The 26317-nt window shown below is 36.1% G+C and overlaps 2 protein-coding genes across 2 annotated transcripts; both read left to right on the forward strand.

Moving 5' to 3' along the window:
* The first annotated feature begins 3415 nt into the window (after positions 1 to 3415).
* Positions 3416 to 11561, forward strand: LOC132174896 (RNA-binding (RRM/RBD/RNP motifs) family protein). The gene is made up of 4 exons (XM_059586634.2): positions 3416 to 3809; positions 3968 to 4066; positions 9030 to 9320; positions 11121 to 11561. The coding sequence occupies exons 1-4, from the start codon at positions 3447 to 3449 to the stop codon at positions 11268 to 11270; spliced, it is 903 nt and encodes a 300-aa protein (XP_059442617.2). The 5' UTR covers positions 3416 to 3446; the 3' UTR covers positions 11271 to 11561.
* A 4734-nt stretch (positions 11562 to 16295) lies between these two features.
* LOC132175278 (E3 ubiquitin-protein ligase Os04g0590900) lies at positions 16296 to 18121 on the forward strand. Its single transcript, XM_059587164.1, has one exon. The coding sequence runs from the start codon at positions 16828 to 16830 to the stop codon at positions 17932 to 17934; it is 1107 nt and encodes a 368-aa protein (XP_059443147.1). The 5' UTR covers positions 16296 to 16827; the 3' UTR covers positions 17935 to 18121.
* Positions 18122 to 26317: the final 8196 nt, after the last annotated feature.

Raw genomic sequence — 26317 nt, forward strand, 5'->3', positions numbered from 1 at the left:
AAAGAAATCAAACTGCTTGCCAGCAACATTTGTATTTGTCGTTGAAAAGTTAGAAGAAAACAATTTTGTACGAATTACGATGCCTTACCACCGGGTTCGGAAAAGCAAAGAGTGGAAAAAACTTGAGAGTTCACTCAATGTGGCTCCAGCGAGTTTCCGATCTTTTAATTGAGCAAGTTTACGGAATGAACAAAACTTTGTTAATTGCACGTCGAGTTGCCACTTTCGCAGGGCTTGGCCACTCTAAGGCTCGGCCTCTCAAGTCTCTTAACTCTTTAGAGAAGGAAGAAAACGTTTTTGAGCAATTTTTACGTTGGTCTCATGCTCTATTTACAAACTTTTTCGAAGGGTCACAATGCTCATCAACCAAGCGCTTTTTAATTAGGCCTATTGATCAGTTGCAACGTGTGTGGCACAGTCGATCGAGTCATCATGACTCAGCCGCATCGTGCAGTCTTGTTGATGAAACATATGTATCGGTCGAACAGGCCCTTAATTTCCCTGCAAAAAACCTTGAATGCCATGTGTCTTAGTCTCGGTCGATTGAACCTATTGTCAAAAAACCTTAACCTGTCGTTTTGGCCTTGTTTTTGTTCTCTTTCGTCCTAACTTTATTGAGTACTTCTGTATTTAATTGATCGGGGAGAAATGCTATACAAACTCGTGGTCCACACTCTCAAGTGCACACTTCTTAATGTGGCATTAAAAATTACTGTTAGATTTTGGATGAATCATAGATATTTAATATTGAATCTAATAGTAATTTTTAGTGCCGCGTAAATAAGTATACATTTGAGAGTGTAGTAGTGCAAGTATGTGTAGCATTCCTCTTGATCAAGTGATCTTGCTCAAGTGGTAGTAATTTAGGTGTAACCTAGGCTTTGAGGGTCGGAAGGACACATGCATAAGACTTAAATCTGGAAAGCTCTCTTCGGAGTGCACACAGTGGTTACCTAGTGTAGCTCGGTGAGTGTATTTTCAAGCTTAAAATTCATCATTTCCCCTCTTAAAATCCTATTTTAAATTACTCTCAACCTTTTTCTATGCATTACTAGGCTCCGGCAGGTCACCATTACTTAGAAAGGTAAACATCGATCCAGGCAAACCCTTGCCTAGAAAGTTGTTGAGTAAGGTTTTATCCTTTTTCGGTTGCTGGTTGGTTGTCCCACAGGGACTACGTACTCCTTGCTCATACTTACTTCTTTCAGGGGCCACTAGGGTTTCTTCCTCTTCTCCTAAGTAGCTTTTGATTATTGTAAATTTTATTCCATAATATTGACATAACAGTTCGAACTAACTATTGAATCAATCATTTAAAAAAAAAATTAATAGCTGATTATGATTGCCACATTAACATTATGTGATAAAAATGTGGTTTTAGCATTTCTAAAAAAAAAAATCTCCTCTTGAAAAAATGTTTTTACCGAAATTTTTTCCTTTTTAGTGTATTATCAACTCATATGGTGAGAGTAATATTTGAAAAAGGTGTTACATATGGGGTGTAAAAAAAATCTGTATGAAATATATTTTAAAAGTGTTTTTGAAAAATAGAAAAACTGAGAAATATATTTTTTAAGAAAAAGTAAAAAATAACAATTTTAGCTTGTTGGATTTGGCAGCCACTATATATTTGGTTGCTGGGCTGTCAGGCAGTTTGTAGCCACAGCGAGGATGGTATGTACATCTAGTGGCCACGCATAAGCCACTAGGCATTGTCGACAACCCCGCGTACAAGGCTGCCAACCATAATTTGATAGCCACCAGGTGAATCTGACGCCCCACCGCAAGGCTACCAAGCGAGTTTCGCAGCCCCTGCAAAGACTATTAAAAGCATTATTCTTATTGTATTTGAGAAATAAAGTTTTTTCAGTTAAAAAGTTTTTTTTTTTTTTGACAAAAATTTTATTTTTAATTTTTTACAAAAAGTGCGTTTTGACAATTTTTAAGATTTTAAAACCCTTAAAAGTGCTTTCAGGTTTTTTTTTTTTTTTAACCAAACGGGTATTTTTCAAACGATCTTTTTAAATGTTAAACGTATTTTTAAACTCCTCAAACGCACACCTAAATAGACCTTATATCAGTTTCAGCAACCATGGGGCATGTAGCCACCATAAGCCACCTAGCCAACTTGAACTATCTTTTAATTTTGTGTTTTGTAATGAGTAATGTTATAAATCATATTTCATAGCATAACTATTGTACAATGCTAATTTGACGGCTCAAACTAACGTCTAAGATAAGTTATTGTAAAATAAAAAAAATAAATAAAAAAAAAAGAGAAATATTTGGTTTTTATCTTTTGCCAATTTTTTGTTCATCTCTACACAAGAGATGAGTCGGTCTCACATATTCAATGATAGATTTATAAAAAGAATGTACAAGAGATGGGTAAGAGCAAACCTAGTGAGCTTTTCAAATAAAACTAATTTTGAGGAAAAAAGTTCACTTTTCAAATTTGAAGAGCCAGAGTTTTAAAAGAAACAAAATAGCAAACTCTTTATATATTTTTCAACTTTAGTTAAATATTATTTTTTATTAGTTTTAGGTGTAAGATCTAGAGTTGGAAGAAATAAGCATGTTGCGGTCAAGTGGAGAGAGAGTGAGAGGAAATAGAGTAATGCTAGAGGTTATTCTTGTGTCGTTTCAGAAATGATGTGGCTCTAAAAATTACCATTGGACTTATGATTGATAATTATTGAATTTTGATCAAATGGTAATTTTAAAGCCACCTCATTTTTTTAGGGACACAAGAGTGATACAAGTTGAGGAAATAACATAAAAAAAGAAAAGTAGGTAGTGAATTTTGTCTCTTCAAATGTGGGGAGGTTGAAGGCAAAACTAAAAATAGGAAGAGGAGTAGGGAGTTTGATGAAGTACGTTTTTCTTGTGAATCAGCCCAAATTTGACCGAAAGTGGTATTTAGGGAGCATATTATGAATGCTCTAAGAGATGAATGTATAATACTTCTTAAAAAAAAATAATTAAGAGTTAATAGATAATGCCAGGTCAATATTATAAGATATTTGTGAAATCAAATATAATGTATAGCATTATTTGTTTTATTTAATATATAATAAGCCAACCTCTATACTTGAAAACATAAGTATGTGTTTAGTTATTTTTTGATAATTATTTTGTGTTTTATTTTCTAAAAAGTGTTATATTTTCTTTAAAAAAATTTGTAATTTGTTTTAAAAAGTATATTAGTATTTGGTACTTAGTAGGGAGAGCCACGTCTAAAAATTATAAATTGTTTGAATAATTACGTTTTTGAAAAGCAAAAAAAAATTTCTAAAATTTGGCCAAACATTTTTTTTTTTTGGGTAAGTATTGGCCAAACATTTTCAATTATCAATAAATCAAACAAATATTTTTGAAAAATACCATTTATCCATCTAAAAATGAGAGATATCTTTATCGTTTCTTCTCTTTCCTACTGAAAAGCAATGGCGGCAATAGAAGCTGCACTTTCTATCTTCCCAGTCTACTCTTCTTCTTCTTCTTCCTCTCAATTCCCCTTAACCCATAAACAACTACCCTCCATAAAGCTCCGGGTTTCCAGTTCCTTCCCTTATCTTTTTCGCAGTTTCACTCCTTCTCGTCACACCCTCGTTCTCCACAAACCCACAAGAAGCCCCTGCTTTGAGCTATGCTCTGCGCTGCAGGAGGCTGTGGTAGAAGAAATACAAGAGCAAAGCCAGGAACCAAACCCCAAAAGAAAGCTCTACGTGGTCAATCTTCCCTGGTCTCTCTCTGTTGTGGACATCAAGAACCTCTTTGGCGAATGCGGAACTGTCAAAGACGTTGAGGTTCTTAATATTATTTCAGTTTAATGCAAAATTTAATCACGTGTTTTTACATTTAAGTAAATTTGAGTAATGGGTTTACATATTTTGTAGTTTGGATTATGGATTTTGATTACTTTGTAAATGTAATGGGTTTCCATCATGCGTATTGAAAAAATTAGATAATAAAGCAGAAGGATGGGAAGCACAGAGGCTTTGCGTTCGTGACAATGGCGTCTGCTGAAGAAGCCCAGGCTGTTATTGATAAATTTGATTCTCATGTAAGTTGTTTTGGTTCATCTATATATAATGTTTGATCGAATGTTGTATAGTTTATATGTGTAGATTTCTGAATTAATTTGTTTCCAGTAGAAGCTGTTTTGCCATTTGATTTTTAAAATGTTTGATGTATTTTCTCAAATGTATGTTCATTACTTTGACTTAATGTTGGTTCTTTTCATCTGCTTAAATGACTTTCTGTTAATGGTAACTCTGGAAGTGTGGTTAACACCATAAAGTTTTTTTTTTTCTTCTTGGATATATTTGGTTCAATTTTTCAGGTCAATTGCATTTTCTAGGCGAAGTTTTGGGCAATGGGAGGAATACTAATTCCTAAAGAATATGCTCACTTTAACAAATTACTGCCAAAACAAAAAATAAAAAACATAAAAGACAGAAACATAAGTTCAAACCCAAAATTTGGGGTTGCTACATACCTTTTGGCCATTAGAATTTACTCGGGACATTGTCTTTATTAGACCAGTCTTTTAGTTGTTTATTTATCTTTAATTTTTCCCAGTCTTTGTTGGGCCTTCATCTAGTCTTTGTAGTGCTTTTTACTTGAATCAGATTGCCCTGCTCACTGCAGGCTATCATCCCAGCTGCTCATGACCTACAAAATTTAGGAAAAATATGTGACCACCCTCTCATGCTTTCACGCCTTTTGACTTGGAGACTTTGGTTTACAATTTCATGACATTAAGTGTAACAGACTTGGGCTCAAGTTTCCAATTTTTCAACATTAAGTGTAACGACTTAAGGAAGGCGTTAACCACATTTAGGCTATAACTACAAAAGGACTAGTCAAGTTATAGTTAGAGCTCCCTAAAATCACTCATAAAGCCCAATCTCACTTAGTAAAGAACCAATGTAAGACTTAGTAATCATCAGTATCTTTATAATATGTTAGGGAGATTTATACATTAGAGAGTCTTTCAGCAAGATCGTAATATAGCATGGTTGGATACCATTGAACCTAAAAGCTTAAGTTTATGGGCTTAGACCCAACTATGCTATATTAACTACTCCTACTTGTGACTTTTCCAATGTGAGAATCAACCTTTTTATATTCACACGTGTATACTCAATAATATCCTTGTCACGTGTGAGTCCATCATCATATTACTACACTCTCTATCAAATGGAACGTTGTTTCAATCTTATGGGCCGTCTCTAGGATCACTTCTATACTATGTGGATTTGCTTGCTCCATGAACATTTTTCCCTTGCTCTTGGAGCTCTCATCCATGCTTGCACTTTGCACCTTTGTTCCTACCTCAGGAACCCTTATTTGTGTTTGTGTTACCTTACCATATCATACACCACCATCAGCTCTAATACTACTTGTTAGGGAAATTGACATCTTGGGGAGTTTTTTACTAATACCATAATGGAGCATGTGGGATACCGCTCAATCAAGAGCTTAAGCTTATGGGTTTGGGCACAACTATACTATATATACCACTCACTTGTAACATCTTTTCAGTGTCGGACTTAAAATTTTACACTCAGACTCGTATACTCAACATAATCTACCCACCCAATGTAGGACTAATTTTTTGGAGTGTCACAATCTTCCTCACTCAAATCCTTAACGTCCTTGTTAGGGGCCACGTCATGCAGTAACTCAGCGCCACTTGGTGTTATTAGGTTGCTCTAATACCATTTATAACGACCTAGGAAAAACATTTGTCAGCATTGCGCTATCACTCCAAAAAGACTAGTCAAGTTACAATTAGAGCTCCCCATAATCATTTATAAAGCCTAGTCTCACCTAGTTTTTTTTGGATAAGTAATTATGATATAAAAGAGTGCAGAGGGGTGCAACCCACATACACGGGAAGTATAAAAGAGAGCGCCTAAGAGGGAGAAAAATGAAAAAGGAAATTAGAGAAGCTAATCCCTATAGGAGCTAGCCAAGCGGCCGTCCAGGAATATAAAGTAAAGAAGAAAAAATGAGTCAATTCCTCTATAGTCTAAGTGGAGTCCTCAAAGCATCTAGCATTCCTTTCATTCCAAATACATCACATAAGACACAGAGGGATCATCTTCCACACTACCGCGCTTCGAGAACGGTCTCCCGACCACCAGCAATCGAACAAGCCCCTCACCTTGCAAGGCATGACCCAATGCAACCCAAACCGATCAAAAATAGTATGCCAAAGAACACTTGCGATCTCGCAATGGAGAAGAAGATGATCGACTGACTCTTCATTCTTCTTGCACATACAACACCACTTCACTACCACTAGGTTCCTCTTCCGCAGGGTGTCGTGAGTCGAAATTTTGCCTAAGGCCGCGGTCCACCCGAAAAAAGCCACTCGCAAAGGCGCCTTAGTACGCTAAATGCTCTTTCAAGGAAACACCTCATGGTCAATTTTGGACAAGGCCTTGAAGAGAGACTTAACCTCGAACTTGCCTTTCTTAGTCGATGACCATCGAATACGATCCATAGAACCTGTGGATATCTTGCATGAGTACAACCGATCAAAGAAAGAAGAAATCAAATCCATCTCCCAATCCTGTACGGGCCGCACAAAAATGACATTCCACTTGACAACCCCATTCCTCCATATAAAGTTATCCTTCACCCAAGCTTCTTTATGTCTGGCGATGCTGAACAAGGACGGGAAAGCATGCTTCAAAGAGGAGTCCCCACACCAAATATCATGCCAAAAAGGAACTATCGAACCCACCCCCACCTCATAACGAATACCTTTGGCAAAAAAATTCCAACCTTGACGAATGTGCTTCCATAAGCCCACACCATGGGCACCCGAAATCTCCTTTGTGCACCACCCACTATCCTGATCTTCATATTTAGCTTTGATAACCTTATAGCACAGAGCCTCACTCTCGTTCACATATCTCCGAAGCCATTTACCCAGGAGAGCTTGATTAAACTGATGCAACTTACGAATGCCCAGCCCACCGTACCGAAGGGGACGACAGACTTGATTCCAATTTACAAGATGCAGCTTAGGCTCGTCTCCCATCCCTCCCCATAAGAAATCTCTTTGAACTTTCTCAAGTCTTTTAGTTACACTCATAGGAATCGAAAACAGAGACAAAAAGTAAGTTGGAAGATTAGAGAGCGTACTCTTAATGAGAGTTAAGCGACCTCCTTTAGAGAGATACATTCTCTTCCAACCTGCCATCTGACGCTCCATTTTTTCAATCACATCATTCCACACAACCTTATCTTTATACGCCGCCCCAAGAGGGAGACCCAAATACTTCATAGGCAAATCGGCAACACTACACCCAAGGATATTAGCTAAAACCCCTATGTTTTCCACCTCACCAATAGCCACAATTTTAGACTTTCCAAGATTCACTCTCAAACCCGAAACAGCTTCAAAACATAAGAGAATGAGACACATATACCGGATTTGCTCGATAGAAGCTTTACAAAAAATCAAAGTGTCATCAGCAAATAAAGAGTGAGAGACCACTAACTCTGATAATACCCTATTTCCCACTGAGAAACCAGTCAAAAAGCCTTGGTCAACCGTCACATTCACCATCTTACTCAAAGCCTCCTTTAGTAAGGAACCAATTTGGGACTTAACACTTGAACACCTTTATAATCTATCAACTCAATGTGGGCTATTCATCTTCCCAATGTCGGACTAACTTTTTAGGTTATCACAATCTCTCCTACTCAAATCTCTAGCATCCTCGTCATGATTTATATCAATGTATGACTTAGCACTCATGTTTCCCTTAATAATCCAGCCACTCAATTTGACAATCCACCTAACCAATATGAGATTAACTTTATGGGGTGTCACATTAAGACCTGAGCTTGGAATCAATTTGATGACTGTCTTTAAGTTGTTTATTTATCTTTAATTTTTCCTAGTCTTTATTGGGCCATCATCTTGTCCTTGTAATGCTTTTTACTTGAATCAGATTGCCCTGCTCACTGCAGTCTATCATCCTAGTTGCTCATGGCCTATAAATTTGGGAAAATAATGTCATCATCCCTTCGTGTTTTTGTTTTTTTTTTTGACATTGAAACTCTGGATTGCAATTTGATGACACTAAGACCTGAGCTTGGGAGCCATGGCCGGGTTGGGCTGACCATGGACCCAACCACAGGAGTGGCAGTGTAGCATTAATCATTGCTGGACGGTTATGCCCAACCATGGTTGGGTCATGCCTAGCCATGTTTGGTCTGTTACCTTGGCACAACTGGGTTGTTACCCAGCCACAGCTGTAGCACTCAGTCATAGATAGCTGGTCGGTCATGCCTATTCTTGGGTGGGCTGTCACCTAGTCGTAGTCGTGGCTTGGTTTGTGGCCAGCCATGGCATCCTTTTTCTATCTTCTTCTTTCTTTTTTATTTTATTTTTTTTTTTTTTTTTTTAATTTTAAATTTTAAATTTTTTTTATTAAATTGATGTAAGGGATGCAATTATATTTTTATGTCATTTCCGTTATTTATTTGATGGAAAGGTTGACGAAGATATCAGCTTTAAAGTATCTGAAACGTCTTAATGTCTTAATGTCATCAAATAAAAAACTGGGATATCAATGTCAAAAAAGGGTGAAGGCACGAGGAGAAATTAACATAATTTCCCAAAAATAATGTTAAGAAGTTTTATACTTCTGAAGATTTAGTGTGGAATGATTGAGATAGTTAAAGGACATTGTTACATTGATGTTGCACATGTACTGATCAGTTTGAACACCTTGCAGTAGTTGGCCATATCAATGTTTTTCATTTTTTCTTTTGGCATTGTTGGGGGATTTCTTTTTTTAATATTCTCTGTACAAGAACTTAAATGAGTTAGTCAATGGTTAAATTAAATGTTGAGGTCTTTAAATCATATTTGCCAATATCCAACATTCTTGGAGTTAATGCTCATCAAGACTGAAACTGAGTTAATTACAATGTTTCCCATCCAATTTTACTTGCATCTGGGAACATATGTTGATACTCAAGCTTTTCTGGTGCAGGAAATATCGGGCCGGGCAATAAGGATAGAGTTTGCAAAGAGATTCAAGAAACCTTCTCCTCCACGTCCAGAAGGCCCCCCTGCTGGAGAGACACGCCATAAGCTTTATGTGTCAAATCTTGCTTGGAAAGCAAGATCTACCCATCTCAGAGAATTTGTCTCTGAAAATTTCAAACCAGTTTCAGCCAGGGTTGTCTTTGATGCTCCTTTGGGGAGATCTGCTGGTTATGGCTTTGTTTCTTTTGCTACAAGGGAGGAGGCAGAGGCTGTGATTTCTGCTTTAGATGGGAAGGTAAAAAAAAAAGTTATCTTGTTGGCTTTCCTTTTATGTCGATCTTGGATGATACATTCCTTTAACAGGGTTAATAGTTTGTGGTTTGTTTGGTTAATTGGGTAATATTAATTCGTACTGTGCCTTTGTGGTTTATACCCATACAAAATAATTTTTACCCTAACTTTCTTTTTAGCACTTTGGGTGTATGTAAGTCCCAAAGGATTTTATTCCTACGTTGGTTGGGTTTGGGACTTCTTACTGGTTGTTGCACTGGTTGGGCCTTTTTACCTACAAGCTTAAACTTTTAGGTTGGATGCTTGAATGTAATATTAAAGCCCAGTTTCTTTACTCTTGGAGTCATGTGCCAAGATGGATTGTCTTTGTTTTTGGTTTCATTTGAGCTATCAGGCTATTTATCCCTGTTTCTATTTCAGTTGATCGAATGTGAGATGGGTGATTCAGGAATCCCAAATTGCTATGGGTGGGTTTAGATAGTGGTTGGGCCTCTCCACCAACAAACTTAAGTTTATAGTTTGCATGCCTCAACAGCATGTTTATGCCTGTGGGAGTGGGGAACTTGCTTCTGTATTTCTAGTGCCTTCAATGCTTCCAACTTCAGTTGTCCATTCACTAATTAAAAGCTCCTCTTTTCTTTTCTTTTCTTTTTTTTTTTTTTTTTTTTTTTTCAGTAAGAGAGAGCAAAGTTTTATTTTGAAACACATAGATTAATGCAGCAGTATCCATTCATCTTTAACAGGTGATATCTGTAACAGTCATTTCCCAAGTTTGTTTTTTTCCAAAGTTGAATTCTTTTGGTGACTGAGATTCTTAAATTGGTTTAGTAGCTCTGTTAGAAACAATAGCAATCAGAAATTTGATAAGATTGGGGAATTATGGAGCTTAGAGAGGGTCCATTGTAGAACTTGTACTTCTCAGTGATGTACGTTTATTAAATATGAGTTTTTAAGTTTATAATTGAAGTTATTTAAAAAGTTGATATTCATTATACCGTCTATGAATTAATAACTGGTTTGAAAGGGATTCTAATTACTAATTTATGCCTACTTTTAACCATCATGGTGCCTGATTTGTGTGCACTTGACTCCATCTCATCTTTCAGTTGGGGACATAGGTTTTGTTTTCTTGCTTTCCTATCTGTGCTTGCTTCCATGTACACATTCTCCCGTTGCATGGGAAAACTGTGTTGAAGAGAACTCCCAAGTCTGTTGACTATGCCTGCTGGGCTAAATGAGTATGTGGGAGAGGGTAGGGTAGGGAGGGTCAACAATTTTATTGTCCACATATCCATGTATTCGTGTTCATCGTAAATAACACAGACATGCTTACACTCAGCTTTGTTGGTTCCCTTTTGCATCCATAAACAAAGTCAGAGCCTAGAGAGGGACATTGGTAGAATTTGTACTTCTCAGTGATGGAGGTTTATCAACTTTATGTTTGAAGTAATAACGTTTTTGTTAGGGTCTATGGATTAGTGTCTGGTTTGTAGAGGGTTCCCATTACTAATATATGCTGAGTTGTAAACATAATGGTGCTTGAGAGAGAGAGAGAGAGAGAGATTTTATTTGTCGTCTCACCATATATATATTTTCCTGCTGAGTTATCTTCCCATATACACAAATGCACACAGCCCCCCACAAACTCACACTACGCTACCTGGCCACCCTCCCCAGCTCATGAATATCTTTGCATGTGAGCCTGGAATTCTAGCCAGTGTCAGTTAGATATGTCAGATGGTATTGTATGCAATCATGTCTGATTGAGGAGAAATAAATGATTCTTTCATTACTCTTTTTGCAGGAACTGATGGGCAGACCACTTCGTCTGAAATTCAGTCAAACAACTGACGATGAAGCTGGAAGTGAAAAGGAAGAAGACACCCAAACAAATGACGATGAAGCCGGAAGTGAAAAGGAAGAAGACTTATCCGAGGTTCAACAGGAGCTGTAGTTCCATTGCCATTCTTTGGTAATCTTGTTCCTCAGTTGCTGATTAAGAGTAATCTGGTAGAAGTTGGAATTTTTTTACCTCAACTGCCATGAAACTGATGGAAGTCTTCCCTTCTGGCTGTAAATTTTTGCATTCGTTATTCTTTTCCTTTCTAATTTTATGAGTACTGTAGACTCTCAGCGACCTTTTTCTCATGCATTTTCTTGAATCTTGATTATGTAATGCTGCTGATATACGTGTTAGCTGTCTTTCAGATTTACAGGTTGAAATTTATTCTGTGTATTATGATTGCTCGAAGAAATCTCTTTTCTGGCGTTACATATTGATATCATTCTTTTGAGTAACTTTTGCTTGCATGATTTTTTATGCCTTTCCCACTCTCTTTTGCACATAATACTTCCTGAATTTTCACTGTGCCCTGAACTGTGCATTTAAAATGCTGTTGAGGCTCATGCTTCCAATCCTCAAATATTGTCTCTTTTTTAAAACTTGTATCCGTCATTCATTTTTCATTTCAATTAAATGATCTACGTATCGGGTTTCACTTGCATTTCATGAACATTAGGTTGCCAACGGTTATAATTTTTCATCTTTCATTGCGTTATGGATCGAACTTGTTGCCATATCTTCTCTAAGTTAATATCATTAGAACAAAAGGTACACAAGATGGTTTGGTTTGTTCTACCAGATCAGTTTTCTCAGCTGATGATGGTGAGATTATTGATCTAATTTTTTCTTTGGCTTTTCTTTCCCTTCCTTAGTTCCTTCCCTGCCGACGTGTAATATATATTATTTTCCTATATATATATATATATATATATGTTTGACTCGTATTAAAATTAGGTTTAACTCCTTATTCATATTTTGACTCTCGAGATAAGAAATTTTGGTTCCGTTTTTGTACACATGGATTTATGTAGAACCCCATTAAATTGGATAATCACATATGATCATATTTTTGTTGCCTTGTTAATATTTCTCCACCTTATATGTGAGTATTAATAACTTTTAGGTGGTGGTTGAGCGTCCAGGCTATAATATGGGTATGTGGTACTGTGTAGTTGGAATGATGTAACCTATTATAAATGTGTGTTTGGTTTTTTATTCTCTTCTCGAGAATTTCTTGGTTATAGAAAAAATGTTGATATTTAATTTTATTTCTTTTTTCATAAAAATGTTGGAATTAAATTCAAACCATTAAAAATTTTTTTTTTAAAAAAATCTCCTGTATTTTTCTTCATAGCACCTAAGCCAAATCCAGATGTGCTGCTTTGTTAGAATCGGAATTTCTTTGAAATTTGTGTCTAAATTCCCTGAAAAGGAGTGAGCGTCAGGGGTCCCTCCATTAGGACCATTATCACTTACCAGTCAGAGAAAAAAGGCCAAAAAAAAAAAAAAGACAAAAATATTTATCTACAGTATTGTCAAGTCTGTTGACCAGTGAAACAATGGTTGAAACTTGAATTGGCCAAAGGAATTGTGGACCACTAGGTCCACTACCCCTCCTTAGACCAGTGCTTTTAAAGGTCTGCCAATTTTAGAATGTATGGGAGTTCAACAAAGTTATAAGAGTCATGTTACATCACTCTTCGGTCTCCTTTATATCACTCCTCTGTCTCCCTTATGTGATTTAGTCTTCTGTAGCATTTGATGCCCATCTCCCTAACGCTTTTGTGGTCGAGTCTTCCGTAACATTTGGTGCATATAAATTGATTTTTTGGAAGATAAAGATGAAAAAATAGAATGATTCTATCACTCACACCTTCCAACAACCCAAAATTATAACTTGAATTGCTATACAGTATACATCATCCCATCCCTGAAGCTTAATTTTGGGTTGTTCGAAGGTATGAGTAATAATAGAACCATTCTATTTTTCATCTTTATCTTCCATAGAAGTGGACAAGTGTTGAGTTTGATATTAAATGATTTTAGGTCCCTCACCGAATGGAGCTATCATAAACTCATGAAGGCTGTCAACTGTCCTAACCTTTCAAAATAAAGCTAATCATGTCTAGATGAGAGTCAATTTCAAATAACTATCGACATTAATTGCTTTGGAAGGCACTAGGCCTGGGTTAGTATGGAATGCATCTATTCTGAAATGAGAGGAAGTTATGTAGTTTTTATTCTTATTTATTTTTTAATATTATAATGAGGAGAAACTTTGTATATACTGTTAATTATATTGCGTTCATTTTCAAAGAAATTGTAAATTTTGAAATTACAGAATTCAGACAATTCTTTGCATCGAACAACTTGAAAATACTTTCAATTAAAAATGTGGCATTTTACCGATTAGAATTGAGTATATTTTCATTAATTTTTGCTCTTTATATTGTAGAAAAATTTTAAATCAAAAGCTGTCTTTAAGTTTTCTGAAGAACATCTGAAGAAGGCTTTGGAGAAATTTTTTTTTTTTCTGACTGCTTCGATAACATGCTACCTTTTTGCTAGGTGACATTTTTCAATCTGTTCGATGCAAGAAACGGCCTGAATTCCTTAATTTGAAAATTTACAATTTCTTTTAAAATTCTGAAGTATGTTGATCGGTGCTAATGCACAGATAAATCCCGAACACTTGAGCTGTCTCTCACCCAAAAGCTAGATCATTATATGGTTTCCAGTGAAATATTACCGATATAATATAATGAGTGCAAAGAGACTACCCCACAAACGAGCTGATTAAGGGCACTTTCTCGAAGGGGCAAGAGTTGGGGAGACAAATGTTACTATGAAAAGTAGCAAGTCAATGTGAAAGGATGTCTTGAGTTGTCGTTGCCCTGTATTTTCACTACTTACTAAAACCCTTTGCCAAGAAAATTTGAAAAGCGAGGGAGAGACACGATATCAGTGGCTGTAAAAGTGGATGCAAATTGAATTTTTAGGGACAGTAATTTCTTCTCTTCTGTTGGCTATTGCATATAATCCCATTTTGATCTAGATTTTGTTTTCATGCCATTTATCTTTAATGTACATATTCTATGATGTTTGTCTAAATCTGCTACAGTTGGATTCTGTGTTTAAAAATTTTAAATCATGTTATTCACTACGTACCGAGATATATCTCGTTAGATCTGTAAAATCAAATCTGAACCATGAAAGAGATTTTCTAAATTTTAGAGGATCTCAGTCTTATGATCTCATGGACTTGATTTCATCATGAGAAGCAACAAATCTCATGTCACAGCGAATCATTGGATAAGAGGGGCAGCCCCGAAGGCGACAAAAACAAAGTTGCTACATCTTAGCCACGGATTTGTTATTAACCTTCATAATTGTTTCACAACTTTGGTGATTCCCTTTGATTGCAAATCCATATTATTGAAGAAAGGGCATAATTATATTCTCTGTCAACTCAGTGATATGCCAATATGCCATAAAGCATGTCAAACAGGTGTTTAATTAGCTGAAGCATTTTATATTTTGGTACCAAGCTAATCATATTTTAAATCACACTCGGTTCTTTTGGTTGATTGGAATCTTATTCTCCCTCAAAAGGTGGAGTCAAGAGAGGTCAAAGCTGATAACTATTGAGTTTAGGGGGATGTTAGCCAAGTAGTGATTAGCAAAAGCACATTAAAGGAAGAGAAAGAAAATTGGTTCACATTGTGTTGTCAGTTTTTCCCTGCCATACTAAATTGTCTGGGACATTGTAAGAATTTTCTTGGAAATCTACAAGTTAGCAGTAGTGTAAAGAAGAATTTATTTGTTTATCACTCTTAAGAAACAGTCATATGGAAAGGGGGAGACCAGACTGCTGACAAAGTAAAAAAGGTTTGAGCAAGTGCATGTGGAGAGAGAGAGAGAGAGAGAGAGAGAATATTCTTAATTGACAAATTAGATTGATTACATATCCTTAAAGTTTTTGAGTAGAGAGGCTTCACTCTCCCAGAAAGCATGCATCTTGAATGTAGACATGGCTGGAAAAAACAAAATCTTGAGCATGAAAGGGAAATGGAGAGGATCCAATTCCTTACTTTTGATGGGATTAGTGTTCTTTGTTATAGGGTTGAGATTAAATATGGCTGCTTTAATGTTAATTTAAAACTCATTAAAATGCTACAGTTAGTCTCACTTTGCTTGCCTAAAACTCATTAAAATTCTAGCAGAATATATGCTTCCATCAAGCTGAATCTATGGGGGCATTTACTGATTAGGCCATAAACAGTTGCCCTTTGATGCATTGAGAAGACACAAATGGAGCATTTTCTTGAATAAGAATGTCGTAATGTTCCCAACCTTTCTTCTCTTTTTTCTTTTTTTAATTAAAAAAAAAACATATATGAAAAAAAGGCTAGCTACTCATTGAAAAAGGCTGATAAGAGAACCTAAACCCTAATACGGTTCTACCGATGTCAACTCTCTGGCAACACATGGTTTTAGAGTATTTTTGAAATTGCGTTGGGAAATAGAGTTTTTTTTATGGAAAAAGCTTGAAAGAGATTTTTTTTTTTCTTAAAAAAAAAAAATTGTAATTTTCAAGCTTCCAGCCCCCAAAACGCAGTTTTAGTCCTTTTTTAGAACAAAAAAGTGTAAGTTTTTTACTAAACAAACTCATTTTTGTTTGGCACAACTTTTTATGTATTAAAAATTTAAAAATGTTTTTTAAACTTCTTAACGTAATTCCAAACATACTCTTAGCTTTTGTTGATAGAAAAAGACATACACATTGAGATTCCTAGCAAAGTGCACCTAACTAACTTGGCATGGCAGCCCTTTTAGTAACCACATTGCTTGATAGAAAAATGTAGGTTAAATCCTGTTCACTCAATTTGGGGGTCATACAGATGCAATTCATTGAAAGCTTTCACCGTTTTAAATAAAACTTCTAAAGTTATCATGAGATTCCATTTTTTTTTATCTGCAACTAGCTTGAGCAATAAAAGGAAAAATAAATGCATTGATTACTTTAATTAAGTGCCCAACCAACAACACCACCTTAGTCAACAAACCATTATCTCCAAAAAAGACAGCCAAATAAAAGAAAAAGAGAAGAACATGAAAAGAAAAAGAAAAAGAAAAAGAAAAAGAAGAAAAGAGCACCTACAGCTCCCTATGTTCTTGTTTTTGCTTTCTATCTAAGCCCCTTTGTCACTTTTTCCACCCTCATCTTGTCCCTTCATAGAAATTTGCATTGTAGGAGCTTTCTCTCCCTTTACTTGTTATTCTTGCCTTGCATCCATTGCTAATCTACAAAACCAGCAGTGTTTTTCTATTGCGCTCATATCTTCTGTCTATTGTTAGAAAGAAATTCCCACCACCATCCAAATCCATACACTTGTGTTCAGGTAATACTTTGTTTACTCTATTTTCATTTCACAATTACAAGACACAATTATTACACAAACCCCTTGCATTGTTTTGAGAATTCTCACTGTAAGCTGCTATAAAGGTTTTGGGGTTCTTCTGCAACTGTTTTGAATGATTTCATTCTATATACCTGTTTAAGTATCATTTTTTGTTCTAAGAATATTCACTAGCTTAGCAGGAAGAAACCCTGATGTTCAAATTATTATTAAGTTAAAAATTCTGTTTAATTTCTTGAGCATTAGTCATGGCAACTCTAGGAAACCCGAAAGCTTGGGTACCATATATGAGCAGCAAAGACTGTTCTCAAGGCTTTTGTAGCCCAAACTGCCCACAATGGTGTTACATCATTTTCCCTCCTCCTCCTCCCTTTGAGTTCCCAGAAGACAATTCCAGTACCCCGAATTTCTCTCCTCTTGTTATTGCCATCATTGGCATATTGGCAAGTGCTTTCCTTCTTGTAAGTTACTACACACTAATTTCCAAGTATTGTGGCAAAGTGGACTCAGCAACAAGAGAAGAGCATGATGACTCCATTGAAGAAGAATTGGAAGAAAATCACAACCCGTCGCTCCATGAACCATGGAATGTTGCAACTACTGGCTTAGACGAAGCTCTTATAAAGTCTATTACAGTATGCAAGTACAAGAAGGAAGAAGGGTTGGTTGAAGGCATTGATTGCTCTGTTTGTCTCAGTGAGTTTCAAGAAGATGAGAGCCTAAGGCTTTTGCCAAAGTGTAGCCATGCTTTCCATCTCCCATGCATTGATAGATGGCTCAAATTCCACTCCAATTGCCCTTTATGTCGTGCTAATATAGTGTCTTTCAATGCTGCACCGCTTCCATTGCCTGCACCAGTGACAGAAACACCTTCAAGCAATGAAACTCTGCCTGCAGCAACCCAACAGGCAAATGAAAATGAAGCACTTGCACAAGACATAGAAAGCTGTGTTAGGGAAGAAGAAATGATGCATGGTGATGTTTTTCCAAAGACCCCATTACGCGCTTTTAGTGATTTGGGCAATTCAGAAGAGAGAGATACCATAATTGAGATTAGAGATATTGCAGGACTTGAACATGTTAGAAGATCGTTTTCCATGGATCTTTCGTGCCAAAGCCGCCTTTCTGTTGCTGATATTTTGTACATGAATCAAGATGAAGATGTCCAAGTGGTGGAGTGCCCTGGAGATGCTGGTTCATCAAAACAATTAGCAGGAGAAGCTGGCAAGTGTAGCCATAAAAACAAGGCATTGCATTGTGCAATGAGTCCTATTGCAATGAAGAGATCATTTTCAAGTGGCAGAGTCTTTCTGGCAAGGCATGGGAGAAGACGGAACACAACTATTCCTGTCTGAAAGAGGGGAAACAAAACATGAATTTTAGTAAATTCATGATGAGACTAGAAAATTTTTGGTGTGAGGATATAGAAATTAGTTATAAATTATCCTATGTAGTGTCTGTCAGTGTGAGAAATTAATGTAGTTCTCGCTAAAATGAGAGATAGATATCTCAATGTTTTGTTGACCTTTTCAGTTTCAACAAGGTTTCATCAATATGGGTTCATGGTGTAGTGAAAATCAGATACCAATATACAATGGCTTAAATATGTCATTTGGACCAAGTTTTACCACTTGTTCCTTTCTTCTGTTCAACATTTGTATGCCATTTCCTAAGCTCTTTGAAAAACGCTATGCCGACTCCAAAAACTTGTTTATCACAATTTATGCGGAATTAATATAATGAAGCAATAAACAATTCAATCACCCAAAATATATAAAGCAATAAAGAGGCAGACACAGATATTTTAGTGACGAAGAGGAAACCTTTTAGAAACCGATTTAAAAGTAAAACCTCTCCGGGGCAGCCAAACCCAGGAAATCACTATCAAAAGATTATCCAGAGATTACAGACACTAGGAACACTTACAACCCTTTGCAAGACCTTGGCTCTGTAAGATCGACAAGCCTACAACTCGTCTCCTTGCTCACAATCTTCTTCAACGTGATTCTCCTTTACCGGACCCTTCCGATAGACTTCTCAACCGTAGATTTATCAAAAGAATAACTAAAACTCTAAGAGATTCAATTTAACGCTCACCACATATGATCTCTCTTAGCACAGCCTCCGACGAACTCTCTGGGGGTGAAAATTCGTACTTCTATATTCTATAATGATGTATATATACCCCCGACAAAACCCTAGACTTAAACCACTTAAAATCACGTTTTTGGGCCTCAAACTTACGGGGTGTCCGGACATGTTAATGGGCTGTCCGGACACGGCTTTGCGGAGCAAAATTTGAGTTTCTGGAAATGAGGTCCGGACCCGGGGAAGGCATGTCCGGACATGGGTGAAACAGCATTCTGGAAATGCTGTCCAGTCTTGATCAACAGCCCCGATCGATGGGCGTTTGTGGTCCGATTGAGCTGAAATTTTGCAGGGACGTTCATAACACATGAATCTACATTATGAACGGTGGAGATTGGATTCTGAGCATTCTATATTAGTGTTTGAGCTCGTGAACAGTAGCCTCTGCATTTTGGAACTGAATTAAGCCAACACAAGAACTAACAAACTCCCCCTTTGGCAATTCAGTGACAAAACCAAAATGCCGAGCCAATCCCATCATCTCCCCATATTTACTCCCCCTTTTTGTCACAGAATGACAAAAGGTCTTCATATTTCCTGAAACACTTCACAAAATATATTAAGGCATATGTGGAACAGGAATACAGAAATAAAACTCATGATCACAAAAAAATGACGTAGAATGCAAGATCATGAACACACATCACCAAAAACTCTCCCTCAACATATGACTCAATAATCAACAAGAAGCTAAAAAATGCGAAACATGTTTCTCCCCCTCAAAAGTCAAATGAACACAAATGATAACACATTAATGACTCATGTATTGCACAATGAATATCCCAAACATGCTCCAAATATGCAAAACATACATGATACTAGAAATGGCTAGAAACTCATATTGCTTAACCCAAGCCAAGAAAATGTTTCATTCAACCTATGCTTGTGTGGTGTGTGGGTAAGCCATCCAAAGAGAAAAAATTTCAATTTACAAAATGAGGAGAAAGTTTCACCACCATGAGGTTTTGACAAGTATATCAAATCAAAAGTCAAACCTTATCATACTAGGGCCTAGCCACTCTCATCCTATACAATTCTCTTTGTAAAATATTTTGCACAAGTTTGACACAGTGAAATAAATTCCTTTTGGAATATGATCTTTTGATTTTATTTGTTTCACTATTTTGTTTATTTTTCTCTTTGAGAAAGTGTCATTAAACTTTTGGTGCTTATCACAACAGAGAAAGCAGGAATTTTTAAGCCCTAGGTTCAACTCGCATATGGTCAATTTGAAAAGTATGACTAGTCAAAAACCTCATATGGTTACCTAACAGACCTCACAAATAAAGTGAAACAAAACCTCAATTTAAGCTTAAATGTGCACAAAAGATAAAGCATAGGCAAAATGTACCACATAAGCTTAGGCTTTAGGTAACCACAAAAACAAGTCCATTGACACAAATTTTCATCTCATGCATATTAAGAACATTCCAAGATGTAAGGAATTAAATCCATAAAAAGCAACATGAGAAATTAATGGACTATCTAGGTGCATAAGACAAAAGAAAGAAAAGGAAACAATCAAAGTAACATATTTTTGTCTTTTTGAAATTTTTCACAAAAGAAATGCACACAAAAGAAAAACAAATGCAAAACAAAGAAAAATGCAATGCAAAACAAAACAACATGCTTGAATTGAGATTACAACAGACAAGACATGAATGTCCTTTAGCATTAAACTTTCATCACATCTTATAGGTCCCACTACAAAATAATGATTTGGTTTAATAACTACTTCTAGGTCTTCACAAGACATTACACATTCCTGAACATTTGATTAGCAAGTAGACAAAAATCTTGGTGGTCCGCACACAACATCTCATCTATAAGCTTTTCAAAGATCATGATATATGAATTTCTTGAAAAATCCTTTATGAATATGCCTCAAAACATGAATCTCAAAACAATCATGTATATACTCTTCATACAGAAAGTGTAACAACAAAAACAATGCAGTGCATAAACAATAAAGCAAAAACGAAAAAAAAAATGCAATGAAAAAAAAACAACATGCTCTAGGATATTACAAAATAAGCAAAACAATCAATCCTAGGCATGTTATTGACTCACCTAACTTTAGGTGAGATCACTACCACTCCCTTCAATGGGTGAATGGTATCATTCTTCCTAACCCACACTTGAGAAATCTTAGGTCTAGACTTATGACTTTGCTCAAACTTATCTAGCCTAGATAACACTTCTCTAATCATTATGACCAAACCCTCACTTTCTTTCCTAGAATAGGAATTTTCACTTTTATGCTTATGGGATTTCAAATCAAAACACTTTGGTCGAATATGACCAACCTTTCCACAATGATGACAAGTGGGCACAAACCTTTTAGAAGGTAATTTTCTATGAGGATGCATGACTCTCAGCTTAGGGTAAGATGCATGATGCTTAACATAAATTTTCTTACCTTTCTTACCATGGAGAGTCGGAGCAGCTGCATGATTTTCTTTCTTTGGAGCAGCTTTAAATTTCCAACAGTTTGGTCTAATGTGACCAACAATCCCACAATGATGGCATGTGGGAAAAAACTTACCTTGAGTTTGTTTAACTAAAGGAGTCTTAGAAAAATTAGCCTTGGTTTCTTTAACATTCACAGGCTCAACATTCAAGGACTCATTAGAAACATGTGAAGTAGATACACCAACATTATCAACAATCATACTAGGCTTGTTAGGAACAAATTCTTCAGTACAAAGAAAACTTTTCAAATTATCACTAGAGAAATTTCGTGAGAGTTCCTTAGAAACATTCAATTCATTCTCAAGTGATAAAGACTTTTCAACAAGCATAGAAATCTCAGATTTCAAAGAATCAATCAAGATATGTGATTTAGACAAATCATTCGCCAAAGATTCTTTATCAGATTTCAAAGAATCAATTAGGACATGTGATTCAGACAATTCATTAACAATAGATTCATTCACATGTTTAAGATCTTGAAAATCCCCCAAACAATTTGTCTATTGATGTCTCAAAAGAGTGAATTTTTCCAACAAATTGTTGAAGGAGTTTATAAGATCATATTCCCCTTGAGAAGTATTCATAGCAAACAGGAGTCAACAGATCTCACTCAAGAATTTAATCCAAACAGAGTGAACCTGCTTTGATACCAATTGAAAAACGCTATGCCGACTCCAAAAACTTGTTTATCACAATTTATGCGGAATTAATATAATGAAGCAATAAACAATTCAATCACCCAAAATATATAAAGCAATAAAGAGGCAGACACAGATATTTTAGTGACGAAGAGGAAACCTTTTAGAAACCGATCTAAAAGTAAAACCTCTCCGGGGCAGCCAAACCCAGGAAATCACTATCAAAAGATTATCCAGAGATTACAGACACTAGGAACACTTACAACCCTTTGCAAGACCTTGGCTCTGTAAGATCGACAAGCCTACAACTCGTCTCCTTGCTCACAATCTTCTTCAACGTGATTCTCCTTTACCGGACCCTTCCGATAGACTTCTCAACCGTAGATTTATCAAAGGAATAACTAAAACTCTAAGAGATTCAATTTAACGCTCACCACATATGATCTCTCTTAGCACAGCCTCCGACGAACTCTCTGGGGGTGAAAATTCGTACTTCTATATTCTATAATGATGTATATATACCCCCGACAAAACCCTAGACTTAAACCACTTAAAATCACGTTTTTGGGCCTCAAACTTACGGGGTGTCCGGACATGTTAATGGGCTGTCCGGACACGGCTTTGCGGAGCAAAATTTGAGTTTCTGGAAATGAGGTCCGGACCCGGGGAAGGCATGTCCGGACATGGGTGAAACAGCATTCTGGAAATGCTGTCCAGTCTTGATCAACAGCCCCGATCGATGGGCGTTTGTGGTCCGATTGAGCTGAAATTTTGCAGGGACGTTCATAACACATGAATCTACATTATGAACGGTGGAGATTGGATTCTGAGCATTCTATATTAGTGTTTGAGCTCGTGAACAGTAACTTCTGCATTTTGGAACTGAATTAAGCCAACACAAGAACTAACACTCTTTTATCTCATGTAGATTATAATTTCAGTCTACCATTTTCTCTCTCTCTCTCTCTCTCGCTCTCTCTCAATGCATCAACATGATGGTGACAGAACATGATGCAGACTGCAGTGGATGGAATTTTCTAAATATTTGCCATACTGGGGCCAAGTGGAAGGCCCCCCAACGCGTGGTTAGCTGGGTTGTAGAGCGCGCCATTAATCATTGTGTTACATTATCACTCAGCTTGGGGCACCCGGGAGTGAATTTTCACCTGTGGAGTGGTTGGGAGATTGCCACTTCGAAATTTTTTTTCAGTGAAACTATAGCATATTGAAATACTACTCAATCAAAAAGTTTTAAGTCTAAAAATTTGGACCCTATTATGCTATATTAATCATTTATACGTGTTACATCTTACCAACGTGCGATTCAATCTTTTTAAACTCATACTTATATATTCAACAATCTCTCATTTACATATGAGTCTATTACAATACTATATTTCCTCTCAAATGAAGTCTTTTTTTTTTTTTTTTTTTTTTGAAAAAAAAAAAAAAAATCGTTTGATGGAAAATTTATAAAAAAAGGGTCAGAATGTATGAGATTACAACGAAGAAATACCAATTTGTGAGTGGCTATAGAATAACAGCCGTGGAATGTGTTGGACAAGTGGGCTATAGAATGATTTGCTTCATACTGTGGGGTTCTGGTTGAGGCATAGCAGGGCCTATACTATAGTGACCAGGAAGGAAACTTGAAGCAGTTCAGTGCCTACAGGGAAATGTTTCCTGAAAAGAGAGAAGAAGTGGCTCATTTAGCTATTTATAAGTGGATTAAATTAGGTAGATCATAGAGGATGAGGATCTTCAAATTTCACTAAAATTTGAATAGTTTAAGAAAGAGGGAATTGAGAACTTTATTTGCCTCGAACAGGTGGGCCTTGCACCCTAAATTACTCAAGACAAGAAGACCCTACAACCCACCTCACTTAGAGCATATTTATTGGGCCAGCTAGCCCTGTAGTAAAAATGGGCAAAGAGTAGTTCAATCCGGCTAACCATTTTAACTTTTTTTTAAATGGCTAGTTGTTACAATGCTCAGCAAATGCATAAATAACCACCCCCCCCCCCCCCCCCCCCCCCTTTTTAATCTATGGATAAAAAAAAAATTAATTGAATAATTAAAGTTTAAGTACTTTCAAAAAGCTACATTTTTTTTTTTTTTTTTGATACTTTAGATAAAATTAACTAAAATGTGTTGAATTAGATGTGAATGCTCTTCAACTATCCAAATTTCCAAAAAAATTGGACCGTCTAATTTCAAGAGATTCCAATCCGACGATGAGAGTTATGCCCCAATATTCCAAAGTGGGCAAATATGATACCAGTGAGTCAGTCTCAACAGTAAAATTGTCTAGGCCCAAATTGACAGCTTATGGGCCAACAGTTTCCTTGCACAGTCTTCTTCTTCCTCACCTGCCAAAAAAGGACCATAGGAAAAACGAATGGGCCCCAAATTTGTGAATAAGGGCTCTAGTATATTCTCTTCCCCCACCTGTCAAATTCAAACCTATATAATGTAGCCCATTTGCTAATCATATTTTCCTACTTGCAAGACCCAATTAGAAAGAACGAAAACACAAAAATGTTACACATGTAGCCCAAACAACGGATCCAAAAGAAAAATCCAAGGAAAATTATATAATGAGTAGTTTTAATGGGAAATGAGAGAACAGTAAGGCAAATCGCCTGATAATAAAGAATTAGAAAATTTGCACAGATGCCATAATCTCCCTATATGAACAATGAAATGAACTGCAGCATTTTAAAGAACTTATACAGTTGAAATTGAAGGTGCTACAAGTAGCGGGTTTCAATTCATGTATGTTAGCGTGTTGAATTCATCGTATCGAGGTATAAGTATAAAACTATATAATTTAACCATAATCTAATTTATTTAATTAAACGAATTAGACCCATTAACCCTATTTTGCTAATTAGTTTGTGTCGAATTTGTGCATCATGTAAAAATTCTCAGCCCTAATTACAAGGGCAAAAGGAAAATGGTTCAAAATAGTTGTGGTTGATACCATCAAATGCCTTCCAGAACATACAGTTTCCTCTAAATTTCATGTGATTGATAATCATGAAAAAAAAAAAAAAAGTTGTGTGATATATATTCATTGGCGTTTAGTTCCGATAGGAAATCCGAAAGGTCCCTTAGCTAATTAAGGATTAAAAGATAAGGTTTGTGCTCAAAGATATATAGCGTTGCCATACTCATATATGTGACCATGTCAGCATTCCAAATTAAGCCACAACTTTTTGTGCTCAATCGCTGTTAATTAATTAATCCAAAGATATATATATATATATATATATATATATATAATGCTTAAATATTATATCATGGTTCGTCTTGTATATCTGTCACAGACGCAAACAAAGATGGTAGGCTAGTGGCATCCATGGACGTCCCTTTCTGGTATTACGTAAGCAGACACAAATCTTAAATGAGAATACCGATTTATCACACACAAAGAAACAAAACCGAGGGCTGAGAATCAACACAAAAGGAAAAAATGCATCGATCCCGCAAACGGCAAAACCCCTCCGCAGCAGCTTTTCTTCTAAACTACAAAAAACCCATCACTTTTTCCAATGCCTCACTGCACCCTAAACAACGACAGCCTCCGTCGTCTCTCTTTACCAAGAAGATGAAGATGAATAACCCTTTATGTCACTGTGTGCGTGTGTCTTCTGTGTGTGTGAGACAGAGAAAGAGAGCGAGCCCGGTTTGGTTTTGTTAGACTATACAGTCTATACGTAACGTATGTTCCACATTGGTTATATACAGTGGCGGAGCCAAACAATCTATATTAGGAGTGCTGCTAAAATTTTTTTGGCGTCTTAAAATTTTTTCTACCTTAAAAATTTGGTAATTCACATAATATATGTATCATAAAAAAATATCTATAAAAATTCATAAATATGTGCTCAAATTAGTATATTAGAAATGTAACATATCAGAACTATATATATCAAAAAGACAAATACCCCAAAAAAAAAAAAAAAAAAAAAAGTGTCTAGAACTACACTTTACGGTCTCTTAGAAGTACAAAATCATCAAGTATCAAATCGAAATTGAAACTCTCAGCAAGTTAAATTAATAAATTCATAAACCTAAAGTTTATTTATGAACCTAAAATTTTCAAGTTAAATCACGACCTCGTAAGAGACAATCAAAGTTTATAAACATTAAACAACAAAATAAACAATCATATGGATATTCAAGTTTAGGGGAAACTTCAGAAAGCCCCCCTGAACTTCCAGCCATTTTGACATACCCTCTGAATTTCTAAAACTCTCATTTAGGCCCCTTGAACTTTTGTTTTCTCTCACTTTGGACCATTTTAACGTTAAAGTCAAATAATTTGACTTTTTATACCAATTTTACCCTCCCCAAAACTACGTTGTTTTGTGTCCTAAAACCACAACACCTACTCAGCCCAAAAAGATGTCGTTTTAGGCATTAATTTTTTTTTTTTTTTTAATTTTAAAAAGAAAAGCAAAATAAATTAAATTA

Source organism: Corylus avellana, chromosome 3 (genome assembly GCF_965113065.1).
Source record: "Corylus avellana chromosome 3, dhCorAvel1.hap1.2, whole genome shotgun sequence".
NCBI classification, from domain to species: Eukaryota; Viridiplantae; Streptophyta; class Magnoliopsida; order Fagales; family Betulaceae; genus Corylus; species Corylus avellana.

Bases quoted from the DNA above. Each gene is read 5' to 3' on its own strand.
- LOC132174896 (XM_059586634.2), top strand. From the start codon at position 3,447: ATGGCGGCAATAGAAGCTGCACTTTCTATCTTCCCAGTCTACTCTTCT. The intron at 3,810-3,967 runs GTTCTTAATATT...TGAAAAAATTAG, and splicing joins GAACTGTCAAAGACGTTGAG to ATAATAAAGCAGAAGGATGG. The intron at 9,321-11,120 runs GTAAAAAAAAAA...CTCTTTTTGCAG, and splicing joins TTTCTGCTTTAGATGGGAAG to GAACTGATGGGCAGACCACT.
- LOC132175278 (XM_059587164.1), top strand. From the start codon at position 16,828: ATGGCAACTCTAGGAAACCCGAAAGCTTGGGTACCATATATGAGCAGC.